We start from the raw sequence: 15,685 nt of genomic DNA, 5'->3' as shown, positions 1-15,685 counted from the left end.
TGCGATTTCCACCCTGGGCACCAGGTACCTTGGAGACCATCGTCAACATTAAATTCGTGGCAGGCGACCCCAAAAACCCCCCGAGTAATGGATATTGACTGATTTTTATGATTATAACATAAAACTCTAGGCGACGAGTTCCGCCGTGGGTAGCAGGTACCTTGGAGACCATATGACAGCCCTGGGCACTAAGGCTATCTGCTCCCGGTGAGGGTGGTTATCCCTTATCCGAGGGGTGGAATAATTGATACGCTTTTACTTGTTGAGTTGTTTTATTTACACTCGCATGAGCATAAGCTGGTAGCACCGCGCCCAAAGAACGTCTCGTGTAGAAAGAGACACTATCTTTAATGTGGAAATATTACGTCTGATCAAAATAGAATGACGAATGTCTCATATAATAATAAGAATTCCCTTGTTATAGTTTTGCTGTTTATATATTTAGAAATGCCTATTCAGCATCGACCATGAAAAGTGTTTATAATTGACTCTGCAATTATTAGTGAATCGTGATCTAGGATAACAATATTTATATAATCGAATGAAGGTTGTAATATTGTTATGATGACATTTAAATAACTGAAAGTAATTATCGTAGATAATTACAGGGTGTTTTTAAGATATATCTACTGAGTACAGATGAATTCTTGTACACCTTCCCTTTTTAGGAATTTTCCGACTACGGGGAGGGAAATTTGCAAGTCGTGCTACCAACCCATACTGTGTTGTAATCAATACAAAAAATTTATTTTATATACAAACTTCCTAAGCCTACGCAAATACATAAATAATATAAAATGTTCGTTTAACAACATTGTTTCGTAACACTTGTCACTCACTGTGTTTTCGGATTGTAAGCATATAATCTATTCTTATGTATTTCCTTGATTTTATTGTTTTCTATTCTGATTTTACAATTAACGTTATTTACTTCTGTTATCGTGAAAGGACCTACATAAAGACTATCAAACTTACCATTCTCTTCCCTTTTTACAAGGACTAGGTCTCCTATTTTAAAGTGTTGTGATGTTGTTTTGGGCTTATTTTCTTCTTGCCGCTCTTTTTTGTCTTCCTTGCTTTCATTGCTTCTAGTGAATTGACCTATCGTATCTATGTATTCTGTGTCCTCTGGTTTCGAAGAAGTGTCCGATATCACGTCTTCTTTGACATGTGTTCTATTCGGTTTGTTAATTTGACATTTATGGCATTGTTTAACGTATTTTCTTACGTCTTTTTCCAAATTTTTCCATCTAAATCTTGCTTTTAGCTTCGTTATTAGTCTATTTTTCTTTAAGTGTCCTCCGAACATCGGGTGATTATGGTACTCTTCTATTAATCTGTGTTTTTCTTTGTCATCTTTTATTGTTTCTGGTACTTCACATATGTATATTTCTATATTCTTCAATTTTTTATTTCCTTCTTTAATAAATTCATCAATTGTGCACATTTTAAAAATAATATCATTTACGTATATTTTTACTTTACGTACTGCATTCTCTACCGCCAGCTTATCAAGCTGTACCAACGCTTGGTTTAAATCGAAATGATTCAATCCTGTGGCTATGCTTTTGCTGCATTTTATTTTGTTTTTGGCCCTAATGCTCAGTCTTGGTGAGATTAGTTCTGCTCCAAAGGACAAAATTGGTAGTCTATGCGCCTCTAAATTATTTAGTACCTTCCTTACTGTCTGTTTGGTGGCTTCTGGCTGTAGTGCGAGTTCACTTTCAGCCTTTGTTTGTCTTGCTTTTTTCTCCTTTTCTTTTGCTTGAGCTCTTGTTATAGCTAGTATATGGGCGTTGTCTATGTATAGGTTTTTTAGTTGATGCAATGTTATTCTTGAAAGGCTGTCTGCGTAGTTACTTTTCCCTGTTATATACTCTATTTCGAAGTCATATTCTTCTAGGTCTAATCTGATCCTCGTGAGTTTTGAGGTTGGTTCTTTCATTGCAAATAGGTGTGTCAAAGGTTTATGGTCTGTTTTTACTTTGAATGTTGGTGCTCCATATAGATAACATTTAAAATAATTAATTCCCCAATGAATCGCTAGTAATTCCTTAACGATTATAGGTTTATTACATTCTCCTTTACTAAAACTTCTTGATGCATATGCTATAGGTAGGTCAATTCCGTTGTAATCTTGACTTAGGATTGCTGAACAACTCTCATTGGATGCGTCTGTTGTTAAGATAAACTGTTTGTTGAAATCGGGATATTTTAAAATTGGTGGTTTCGTCAGAGATGCTTTAAGCTTTTTGAATGCTTTTTCACACTCCTCGGTCCACGAAAATTCTACTCCTTTCCTCGATAATTTGTTGAGTGATCTGCATATTTCCGCAAAATTTTTAATAAAACGTCTGTAATAGTTGCAAAATGCTACAAATCTCTTTGTTTCTTCCGCTGTCTGAGGTGTCGGATATTGTTCAATTACTGCATACTTCGCTTTGTCTGGTGATACTCCCTCTTGAGAAAGATCATGTCCTAAATATGTTACTTCCCTTCTAAAGAATTGACATTTTCCTGGGTTAAGTTTCAAATTGAATTTTCGACATGTCTCGAATGTCTTTTTCAGGTTGTCTAAGTGATGTTTTTCGGATATTCCAATTACTACGATATCGTCCATGTAAAGAAATGCTTTGTCTGGTGTTAATCCTGAAAATGCTATTGACATCATTCTTGAAAAGCTATTTGGGCTTACATTTAATCCAAAAGGTAATCTGGTAAATTGAAATGCTCCATTTTCTGTGCTGACCGATGTGTATTTTCTCGATGATTTTTCTAATGGTATCTGGTGAAAGCCTGACATTAAGTCTATAACTGAAAACCATTTTGCTCTTCCTAGTTGATCTAATATCGAATCTATTCTTGGTAATGGAAATTTGTCTGTAACTATCTTCTTGTTCAGTTGTCTAAAATCTATGCATAATCTCTATGCTTTTCCTCCATCTATAGCTTTTTTCGGTACAAGTACTACTGGGCTGTTGTACTCGGATGTAGATGGTTCTATGATTCCTTGGTCTCTTAGGTTTTGTACTTGTCGATTTAATTCCTCTGTTTGCGCATGAGGTGTCCTATAATTCTTGATATATACCGGAGTTTGGTCTTTAACTCTTAGTTTTTGTTCGTAGAAATTGTTACAGGTTAACATATCATGCCTTAGGGCGAATATGTCCGAATATTCCTCGCATAACGATACTAAGTTGTCTCGTATGTATTCTGGTATGTCTAATTTCAGTGATTCTCGTAATTCTTTTTTTCTGTCCTTGCTGTCGTTGACTAGCCTATATATATTGAATAGTTTAATATCCAACGTCCTGATTGTGCTTGCGTCTACATTTACTGTTTCGTACGTTGTGTTCAAAATTTTGATGTATGGATTATTACTTGAAATAATTGCTCTTGCTATGAATATTCCTGGTTGTATTTCTTGCTGTTCCACTATCCTGTCTTTCTTTAACGTTTGAAAAAATTTTACGATTCTGTAAATTTCACATCTAGGCGGTATTATTATGGTGTCATTGTCTATATTATCCAGAATTTTCGTACTAATGTAACAATCGTTGTCCTCTTTAATGTGCATTTTAAGGTTTGCGTAATCTAGTATACATTGAAAGTTAGAAATAAAGTCTCTCCCAATGATTCCGTCTGTTGGAATTGGAAAGTTAGGTTCTACCAATTGAAAGATGTGTTCGAATCGAGTTCCTTTTACTTCGAGTGTTGTCTCAACTTCTCCCATTGTTTGCAACTCTCCTTTAGTGACTCCTTTTATTTTCGCCTTTGTGTTTGGTTTCACCTGTTCCTTCATAAAATCTTGTGAACATTTTAGTATTGAAATATCAGCTCCTGTGTCTATGATAAAAGTGCTTGTGTTTTCAAGAATTCCTGTTTTCATTCGTACAAAGTTCGTTAGGTTTAGGTCGAAGTTGTAAATGTTATATTTTATTTCTGCCTGTGTGCTTCCAACTTCTTGTTCATTCAAAACCCCAACTGCTGGTTTTCTTGCTCTTCTTGACTGTCCTCTATTTCTAGTAACCTTACGTTCCTGTTACGTCCGCCTCTCTGGTTTCCTCTGTATGTTTGATTGTTAAATTGTCTGTATCCTCTGTTCGAATAATTTCGTTGATTGTCCGTTGCTTCTCCTTCGTTCCGTTGTCCGAAGTTATTTCTTCTTCCTCTGTCATATTTGTTATGGTATCCTCTTCTGTATTGCTGCTGTCCTCTCCTATTCTCGTAGTTTGTCCTATAATTTAAGACTCTTCCTTGTGCATTTTCTTCAGTCGTATCGATCGACAAAAATTTAGATACTACTTCCTGCGGTGATGTAAAGTTGCCTGCTTCCAGTATTAGCTTAGCTTTCTCTGCATTAGCGTTTCGTTTCATTGTTGTTACTACTGCTTCCGTCGTATATTTCTTTGCTAAGTCAAGTGGCATTCCTTCCGCTATGTATGCTACTTTTAATTGTTCTGCTAACTCTTCCACTTCAGATGCGTACACTGCTGCATCTCTATGCCCTTGCCTTTTTTTTGGCTAATTTGGCTATTAAATTCTTCGGATTATCACCTTTTAATTCTTTCTTTAGTGCTTCAGCTATCCGTGGAATCGTATCTTCTGTGGTTATTAGGTTCCTAGCCTTATTGGTGAGTCGCGTTTTTATTAGCGTTACAGCTGTGTCTTCATGACCTTCTGCCAATTTTCCAAGTAGTTCTAATGCGTCTAAAAATGGTTGTAATTTCCCTGCGCTTCCATCGAACTCGTTGGGCAATATCTTGCTTGCGATATTCAAAAATTCATTGATTGTCAAAGCCATGTTTAATATTGTTATATCTTGTTTTATGTCACCTTTTTCCTCTTTTATTTCGTCGTTAATTATTTCTTCTTCTCCTTCCTCGTCACTTTTTCCTTCTTCTATTTCCTCATCGCTTTGTTCCTCTTCAATTTCCTGGTCGATTGGTTGACGTATTGAACTTGGAACCACTGTTCTCACATTTACTGCTTGAAATGATCGTATAACTTTGTCTCTGATTTTCCCAAAATATTTGTTGCACGATTCCCTTTGTTTGTCCGAAAGTGCTTCCCAGTTTTTCCTAGTCAATTGTGTGAACTTGTTATAAGCTTTAATTAGCTGTGTCGTTACTTCTTCCTTTATGTCCTTAGATTTCGGAACTTTTTTCTTTAAGACTCTTCTGCTTTGCCTGTCTATTTCTTGTGCAATTTCCTCAACTATTTTGACAAAATCTTCCCAAGTAACTTTGTTGCTACTCATTTATACATAATTTTTTTTTCAGCTTCTGCACTTCTTAGCGAAAATATAAATTCGATAGTCTTACGGTGTATATAGATATGTAGTATATAGATATATAGTAAAAAATATGGAGATAAAATAATACGTCAATATACGGTAAAAATATGTAAAAATTGCAGTGGTAATAAAAAATTCAAAAATAAATAACGTTATATTAACCCTTGTAAATAAGTAGTTAGAATAATAATTTAAATGTATTATGCATATAGCGTATATTTGTTATATCGTATATTTATTTTGATAGGTATATTTACGATAGTAAATATTAAAATCATAAAAATTGCAAAAATGTACTAAAAATCAGTAGTCAAATAATAAATGAATAAAAGTCAGCAAGGATAAAGTATACGTTGATAAATATGTAAAAATCATATAAAATTGTATCATTGCGTCCTATAATAACTTAATATGAGGGTAAAAAAAATCTTTGTATATTGATAAATATTGGTAATAGAATAGAATAATTAAGTAAAAATAGGTAAACTTGAAACATATATTAATGTAATTAAGGTAGCACATAATGTTTATACTTTATACTTTATATTAATCAGGAAATACCATAAAAATAGCTAATATGGACTTACCACTATTACACGTCTTTGTTCGTATCACAAGTCCTCGCTGCACGTTCCATAGCATTGTCCATTTTCCATTGTCCCACGATGTTCCATCTCTATACTATTCCCTTTTCAGCTCCGCGTCGGCCTGATGTCTCCATCCATTTTACATAACCACACTGTTGTCTAAGGTGGTCTAGGTGCCTGAACATTGACGTGTTTCTTCATACCTGTCCTGTTCACCAGTCCTGAGTTCTTCCCTGGTTCTGGATCGCCATATGACAGCCCTGGGCACTAAGGCTATCTGCTCCTGGTGAGGGTGGTTATCCCTTATCCGAGGGGTGGAATAATTGATACGCTTTTACTTGTTGAGTTGTTTTATTTACACTCGCATGAGCATAAGCTGGTAGCACCGCACCCAAAGAACGTCTCGTGTAGAAAGAGACACTATCTTTAATGTGGAAATATTACGTCTGATCAAAATAGAATGACGAATGTCTCATATAATAATAAGAATTCCCTTGTTATAGTTTTGCTGTTTATATATTTAGAAATGCCTATTCAGCATCGACCATGAAAAGTGTTTATAATTGACTCTGCAATTATTAGTGAATCGTGATCTAGGATAACAATATTTATATAATCGAATGAAGGTTGTAATATTGTTATGATGACATTTAAATAACTGAAAGTAATTATCGTAGATAATTACAGGGTGTTTTTAAGATATATCTACTGAGTACAGATGAATTCTTGTACAACCATCGCCGATATGAAATTCGTGCTTAGCGATCCCCAAAACCCGAGATTATAAAAATTCAACTCATTTCCATCAATATTTTCCGAGTTCTAAATTTTTCATTTTCACCTCTTCGGGATGCACTTTTAAAATGCATTTTATTATGCACAAAAATTTTTACCCTAGATGAATTTAGTTCACAAAGTTGCCTGACACTCTCTCTAATCGAATGCAAAAAGTTGCATGACGATTTATCTTACTGCACAAAATTCCTAGGTTTAATGCTTCGTTGCTTCGTCTAGAACAATGCGTAGGTAATATGTAACGTAGGATTTTACATTGTAGATAAGCAATGATATTATCATACCCGCACCGTTCCAGCACGTATAGTAGCGTTTCGTTTCAGAAAAATACGGTTTTTAATGGTTTTAAATATGAACAATTCATACTATCCTCAGAACGGATCGTATCAGACATCTCTTTGTAAAATCTGGTTTTTCGGAGACTACGCTACGTGCTGGAACGATGCAAGCATGATATAATATGTAAAATCCTTAATGCAATGATTATAATATATCCATCAGGACCTGAGGTCTTTCATGGCTTTGCCGTTTTGATAGCCTTTGTAACTTTGTAACTATTAATTGTATTGTTTCTCTATCTATCTATAAGCGAGGTTCCTACAGGTTTCTGCTGCTTCTCGCATTTCGACCGTCATCGTTTTCTGACCATCCATTCGTCTTCTTCTCTATCTCTCATGATGTGTCGTACATTTTCTTCCCAAGCAACTGAAGGCCTTCCCCTTTTTTGTTGTGGTATGTAATTTAAAGCTTTTTTGACCTATCTATCTTCATCCATTCGTTTCACGTGACCATACGTTGGCTTTAGTTTCACTAGTTGGCTCGTTTTAATTCTATCTACACTGGAATATAGAGTATGTGTCCTCCTTCTAATATCTTCATTCCTGATGTGATCTTTTTTGGATATACCACATGCTCTCCTTAGATAATCCATTTCCACTACTTCTATTCTTTTTCTATCTTTTTTCGTGATTTACCAAACTTCTGCCCCATAAGTCATAATAGGCTCTACCAAGGTACGATAGATTGTCAATTTGATGTTTTTTATGTTTTTTATGTTGAAGTTCCTCGAGGTTAGGTTTCTTATCATTTGGTTATTGATGTTTGTCCAGATCCAGGCTATTTAAAACTGCACTGATTTTACTACATAAGATTTTACTGGCATAATGAATGATTTTGCATTCCAGGTTAAAATTCTTAATTTGTCATTCTTGTTTTGTTCCACTTTCGGATGGTTATCAGCGTGTAACGTGGGGATTCTTAGCTTCCATGACCATTTAAGGTCTGTCACTAACTAGGGGTTTTTGGTTTTTGTATAACTTCTCACTGAAGTATATTATCTTGAGGGTTTAGTGTGTTGGGTTTTCCTTAAGTTTTCAGTAACAATTAACAATAACTTTAATAATTATTATTAAAGTTATGCATACTCCATGTCTATCTTTAAAAGAAATAACCAATAAATTTTATTGACTTATGATGATTTCAAGGTTTAGATGCCACATTTAATGTTAAAATTTAATAATATTTTACATCATATAATATATTAAACAATACCAGAAATGGAAGTAATTAATTGTGTTATAATACAAGCACGTAAAATAACAGTGATAAAAAATATAATTAATGTCCTAATGGTATATTATTTGACAAATAATGACATGATTTCGAAGTCAGTTAAATATGATATAATGCACTAGGGCGTTATTAAAATAACGCCATTGGCATTAAATTTAAATAGCTAGTTAAAGACTGTCAAGTTGACAAATAAAACCTAAGTAAAACTATGGTTACCACAATTACGTTACGATTATTGCTGCTAAATGTACTTATTTGAAAACTAATTAATTCAAAATTCATTCAAATTTTTTGCATATAAAGAAGAATTTAGTCGGACATTAAACGTTGATGGCACCACGGGTATAACCTCAAGCGATATTATCCTTATAATACCCTTAGTAATTAATATTTTAATATAGTACCTAATTAATATTTTAACGGAGAGTAAACCATTTAATAAAATGGCACTTCAAGGTGATGAATATCATTAGATGATTAAATTATATAGTATGTTTTTCTTCATGTTAGTTATTCAAATCAAATTCAATTGTTAGTACTGTCATGAATTTATTAACAGTTTTATGGATTGTGAAGTTTTTTTTTTCTTTGGAGTTGTATGACTACGGGCCCTTCAAGGCTCATTCGCCGATTCACCAATTTTTATCATTTATTTTACAATATATTTTCCTATACTTATCTACTTAACATTTTCTATCCTACTTATTCTACATACTTTATAAGGAATGACCACTGGTCAGTGGGAATACCACATCAGGCAAAAACACAGGTTTACTTATATATTATAATAGGTTTTAATTTCGGTCTTTACGTGTGATTGTGAAGTTGTTTGTAGAGATTTCAATATAGGTACCTACCTACCTTATATTATAATGAAATTAAAACTCAAACAACACACTTTTAAATCTGAGTTGATATAGTTTTCTCCATGAAGATATTAGAGAGTAAAATCTCGAATAACAAAAGTACTTTGTACAAGAAATAACCGAGAGACTTAACTAGAGGAATATATCATTGTGCACTTCAGTTTCAGTTGTATCAGTTTTTTTTTAACATTTTATTTGCAAGAAAAGTAGAAATCCAATGCCATTGACGATAAAGTAAAGCGTAATGCGGAGGAGCATCGCATGATCTTCATCATACTGTTGATCTTTTTCAATAAATATCAGTTAAGGCAGAATTAATCACATCTTTCAATAATAGTTTAGTCGCAACATAGGGGGTCCCGTGATCACTTTTAGTTCGTCGCGATTTGATGGTGGTATTATAAGTTTTTTGGGTCGCTGAATCCAATGGAAGTGTCCTGGAAGCCCAAATATGATGCGTATAATTGTTATTACCAAATGATACTAAAATTAGGTGTTTTTCAGGAATTATTAGAAGCCCTGTAAATAAATTGATAGTGTTCAGGTCTTCTCTGTTGTAATTTTGGTCGCTCGATCGAATGCGACTAGTCGCGATTACTCAAAATATGTCCTTATTTTGTTAATAACAAAATGTTTATTCGCCGAAAAGCTCGAAATGCATTATCTACAGCAAGTTTGCAGTCTTTTTCATAGTTTTTTATACGCCATATCGATTGTCACTAGTCGCTATAGCTTAAACCACGTTCCAACTTTGTTATTAATAAATTTATTCACGGTTTTTCCACTAAATTTTAAAAAACCACTTGGAATGACATGAAATTTGGCATGCACGTAGCTAATATGTCACACAAAACAAGTAATATTGTGCCGATGTGTGCGTTTATCCTGGGGTGAGTTTCACCCCGTTTCGGGGGTGAAAAAAGAAACCTTTAAAATAAGTGCGGAATTGGATAAACTGATTAATTCTAAGCAATTTTGTTCTATAGAGTTATTTCACTAAGTCAATACTTTTCGAGTTATTTGCGAGTGAATAATATGTTCATTTTTCAAAAAAAAAACAAATGACACGAAAAGTATTAAAAAACTGTATAGAACAAAAGTTGCTTAGAATTAATCAGTTTATCCAATTCCGGACTTATTTTAAAGGTTCCTTTTTTCACTTTCGTGTAACTCACCCCCAGGGTAAAAGCACACATAGGCACAATATTACTTGTTTTGTTTGACATATTAGCTACGAGCATGCCAAATTTCATGTCATTCCAAGTGTTTTTTTTAATTTAGAGCAAGAACCGTGAGTAAACGTACTATAAACCGTTATCTTTGCAACAATTTATTAATAACAAAGTCGAAACGTGGTTTAAGCTATCACGACTAGTGGCAATCGATTTAGCGTATAAAAATACTATGAAAAAGACTACAAACTTGCTGTAGTTAGCGCATTTCGAGCTTTTCGGCGAATAAACAATTATTTTGTTACTAACAAAATAAGAACATATTTTGAGTAATCGCGACTAGTCGCATTCGATTCAGCCACCAAAAATACACCAGAGAAGACCTTAACACTATCAATTTATTCACAGGGCTTCTAATAATTCCTGAAAAACACCTAATTTTACCATAATTTGTTAATAACAATTAACCGCACCATATTTGGGCTTCCAGACCACTTCCATTGGATTCAGCGACCCAAAAAACCTATAATACCACCATCAAATCGCGGTGAGCTAAAAGTGCCCACGGGACACCCTATGTTGCGACTAGACTATAATTGAAAATACACTCTAGTCAAACTGTCAGGTAAAAAAATGATCCCACCAGTCGATCACCAAAGATACCAGCCCATACATTTAATGTTTGCGATTGCTGTGTACCCTGGAAAATCCTGGAGTTTAATTAGACCAATAACTGCATTTTTGAAGATTTTCAAACTATTTATAAAAAAGGTGCATTAATCTATTAAAACGAAACTGTGGATAGGTCACTGTTCGTTCACTGATTATTTAACTACAGGCCCTTCAGTTTCTTGATTTTTATTATCTACTTTCCCAGATTCCTGAAATGTATTTATCAACTCCAAGACATACTTCATACTGTCATATTTATCTTGAGGTACCTACCTAATTTATTAAATTGCTAAACTGTCATATTGGCACATTGGTTGCTTATCAAATACATTCTAGAGTGGAATAAACTATGGTAATAAATCTTAAAGGACTACAAATTAATGCTTACAATTGATATTCATAATAGTCGAGAAAATGAAGCATTTTGGCTCGCAATTATTTCGTCCAGCATGGATTTACTTGAAATTTTCACAGAAGGTAGGGAATAGCCCAAGGATCATTTTCTATATCATGCCGCTGTACGATAAAACCTTAGTGGTGGTTGCCACCCCATCTCGGGGGCGGGAATTTTTTATTACATTTTAACCATATAAATCGATGTTAAAAGTAATTCTAAGAAAAAAATGTTTTTTACATTTTCTTCGTAAAACTAATATTTTTCGAGATATTCGCGCTTGAAAGTAACAGTTTTTCGATGAAAAAATCGACTTTTTTAGAGGGTTTTTTGAGAATACCTCGAAAAATATGCATTTAATAAAAAAAACTGTAGATATCAAAATTGTATCTTTTAGTAACTGAAACCAAATTCTTTTTCTGTAATATCTTTAAGACCAATACAAACCGAGATACGGCATGTTAAAAGTTAGCTTTTTTCGTCAAATGTAAATCGTCAGTTAGCTTTTTTCATTTTTCAAAGAAAACTTAAATAATAGTTTTTCAAGTATACAGCTAGGCCTCTCAAAAAATAATAATAAAAAGTTTTTAGCCTTAAAATTAAGCGACTTATGATCAAAAAAAGGTCGGTACCTGCTTTTCTCTATGAAAAAATCAGTGAAAACAACCCCCTAACTACCCTCCTAATTAAAAATTTGTCTTCACCTTTCTGTAATTCCTTTTATGTTAATATTATATCAATACACCCAAGAAGTTTGACCTATTTAAAAGCCTAATTTTAGAAAAATTGGAGTTTAAAGGAAAATATTTTTTTTGGAATTTCCCATTCTTCACCTTTTACTTCAAAATATCTCCGAAAATACTGGAGATACGAAAAAAATGACGGACTACTAAATTGTATCTTTTTTAACAACTAAAATTAAATTCTGCATAGATTTTCATTACAGTGAACATTTAGCGAGATATAGCTGTTTAAAACCTCTATTTACGAGCAAACACCCCCTTATTCGAGCCATTTTAACCCACCCTAATTAAAAACTAAGAAATCTTACGGAAGTCTTATAACTCTTTAACAATTCTACAACAAAGTTGTTTTTGAAAAACCTTTTATCGCCAAAAGTAAAGGAGCTATGTTTATAAAACGAATTTTTTTTTCGAAAAATTCGGATAGTCCGCTTATGGATAATTCTCAATGTATGTATAATACCACAGAACCGGTTCGTATACCGGAAGATGACTAAAAAACTATTTGTATTTGTATTTGTACATATTTGTAAATTCGTATTTTTGTGTAAATAAATGTTTTTGTAATTCTTTAATTCTACTTTTTTTTGTGTATAGATCTATTAAAATATCTACTTATAAAAACTGTAATGTTATTAAGGGTGGTTTTTAAGGGTTGAAATATTATGATATTATATCCTAAAGTATAAAACAATCATTATTTTAACCAATAAAAACCAAATTTTACACATATTAAAGTTTACAATGTTTTATATAATTTTTGATAATAAGGGGTAGTTTACACCCCTAAAAATAATCAACGCCTTTAATCATGATATAGAATGTGAAATACAGGGTGAGATGATCCTAATTCCACATTTTTATGTAAATCGATGCAAGCCGAGATTATTCTTTTAGGATAAGTAAATTTTTTATATATAGCTACTACAAGGGTGGTTTTAAGGGTTGAAATATTATGATAGTATATCTTAAAGCATAAAACAATCATTATGTAACTAATAGGAACCAAATGTTGACAATATTAAAGTGTAAAATGTTATTTTATAATTTTTTGCAATTAGGGGTAGTTTTCACCCTTAAAAAAACAAAAGCGTACAACGGCTTAATATAGAAAATGAACTAGAGGGTGTAATGAGCCTAATCCCAAATTTTTGTACAAATCGATGCGGACGAAAAAATTGCGAGGTTTTGCCATTTTTTCAGCTTCATTTCCTCGACTATAAGAGAATCCCTTAATTTCATATTCTATATGTATTTATATCATATAATTTACTTTGTGTGACAAATATGATAAAAAATAATGGATGGGCGAAGAAAGATATTAAAATCTAAACCATTGACGTACTAAATCAACAGAATACTAAAATAACAGAAAGTACCGGCAAAATGTGTTTCCCTTTAATCAAAAATTGACCTGTCGCTGATTTTTCAGAAATCTTGTAATTCCTGATAATGCAACTGTTTCATTTTCATCTGGCCATCCTGTATACCTATATATTCAACTTTAGAAAAAGGAAAACTAGAAGATAAAACTACACAATAGAAAGAGGAACGCAATAACTCAAGACTCCATAATATAACTTGTATTTTGTATTTTTAGGGCGTCGTTTTTCCAAGTCTTCACTGTTTGATTGCCCGCTGGGCGCCGCCCGATGAAAAGGGCAAATTTATAGGATCCCTTTTGGGCGGTTCACTAGGAACTGTGATAACCTGGCCCCTCTTAGGGGCCATTATCGAAAAATTCGGATGGTCGTGGGCCTTTATCGGATGCGGAGTATTTGTCATTTGTTGGACTGGTTTGTGGTATCTTTTCGTCGCAGATTCGCCAGAGCAGCACCCACGAATCTCCGAAGATGAGAAGAATTATATAGTGCAGAGTTTGTCAGGAAGAATATCTAAAGTTAAGGTAAGTCTTGTAAAAACAAAGTATTTAAATTACTTACTTAAGCCATCATCTTATACCTTACAGTGTAGAGGTAAATGGAGAAATCAGACGTCTCCATGCCTTTCGGTCAGTAGCTAGTCTCTCTAATTCCGTCCACCCAATGTTTCTTTTTAAGCAAGCCTTTCCGATATTGACGTTCCATGTTCTTGCTGGCCTGCCTCGTCGTTTGTTGTCGGATGCAGCTTTCCATACTCTACAGTTCTACCTTCACTCATTCTCGCCATATGTCCGAACCACGATAACTGTTTCGTTTCAAGTCTGTCTAAGGTCATTCCGATACCACACCTTTCACGTATTACTTCGTTTCTTACCCGATCACGTCTGGTCACCCCAGTTCAGCCTTCAGTAATCCAACTTTGGACATAGGCCTCCCCCAATTCAATCCAGTGTTGTCTATTTTGCGCCACCTGTTTCCAGTTGTGTCCTCTAAACTTCTTTATGTCATCGGCCCATCTCATTTGTGTCCTTCCTCTACTTCTTCTTCCTAACCACGGTCTCCATTGTTGTATTTCGTGATTCCATCTTTTATCCTTCAGTCGGGCATTGTGTCCTGCGAAGCTCCATTTTAATTTGGCAGCATGTTCTCCTGCATCTTTTACTTTGGTTTTGCTTCTAATCCATGTATTTGTTTTTTTGTCTATGAGCCTCACCCCGAGCATTGATCTTTCCATCGCTCTCTGTGCCTTTACTATTTTATCCATATTGGCCCTGGTGAGTGTCCACGTCGGTGAACCATACGTAAGTATAGGGAGGATACACTGATCATAAACTCTGGTTCTCAAATATTGTTCTATTTTAGTGTTTTTCAAGATCCAACTCAGTTTTCCAAATCCTGCCCACGCTAACCTTATTCTTCTAGTAATTTCAGCAGTTTGATTTTCTTTGTTAGCTTTCATTATCTGTCCCAGGTAGATGTATTCGCTTACTGTTTCTAAATATATGTCATTCAACGTTATTTTTGTAATGTTCGGTGTATTCGTCATTACTTTTGTTTTTTCCAAGTTCATCTTAAGACCTACTTTTTCCGAAGCTTGAAATAGTTGCGTCATCATGGTCTGTAATTCTTCGAAACTTGTAGCAAATATTAAAATGTCGTCAGAATATCTTAAATGACTCAGTTTTCTTCCATTAACATTTATTCCTTTATCTACCCAGTTAATGTCTTTGAACACGTCTTCAAGTCCCAGTGTGAACAGCTTTGGTGAAATAACGTCTCCCTGGTGAACTCCTCTGTTGCTTGGTATAGCTTTGGTTTCCTCATCTATTTGTATTTTCATTGTAGCTTTCTTATAAATATTATGTAGAGCATTATGTATCAAGAATCTATCCTGCAGTTGTTTATAGCTCTCTCTATAGCCCAAAGTTCCATGGAGTCGAATGCCTTTTCATAATCAACGAAGCCAATGTATAAGTTCAAGTGATATTCATTGGCTTTCTCTATTAGCGTTCTGACTGTAAGAAGATGATCTGCTGTACTGTAACCCTTTCGGAATCCTGCCTACTCTACCGGTTGATAGCTATCAAGCTTCGACGATAGCCTATTAGTTATTACTCTCATAAACAGTTTGTACATTTGGGACAACAGGGAAATTGGCCTATAGTTCTTCAAATCTCCCCTGTCTCCTTTTTTGAAGAGAATTATT

The 15,685-nt window shown here is 34.0% G+C and overlaps 1 protein-coding gene across 1 annotated transcript in view; it reads left to right on the top strand.

The window, feature by feature from the left end:
* LOC126881732 (sialin-like) overlaps positions 1-15,685 on the top strand; it is an 81,107-nt gene that overhangs the window by 41,934 nt on the left and 23,488 nt on the right. The window contains exon 5 of the mRNA XM_050646194.1: positions 13,698-14,003. Coding sequence (XP_050502151.1) covers positions 13,698-14,003 — 306 coding nt within the window. The remainder of the gene's footprint in view (positions 1-13,697; positions 14,004-15,685) is intronic.

The sequence above is a fragment of the Diabrotica virgifera genome, chromosome 3 (genome assembly GCF_917563875.1).
Source record: "Diabrotica virgifera virgifera chromosome 3, PGI_DIABVI_V3a".
In the NCBI taxonomy this organism is placed as follows: domain Eukaryota; kingdom Metazoa; phylum Arthropoda; class Insecta; order Coleoptera; family Chrysomelidae; genus Diabrotica; species Diabrotica virgifera.
Note: the sequence above shows the minus strand (reverse complement) of the source record. Positions and strands in the feature narration are given on the sequence as shown.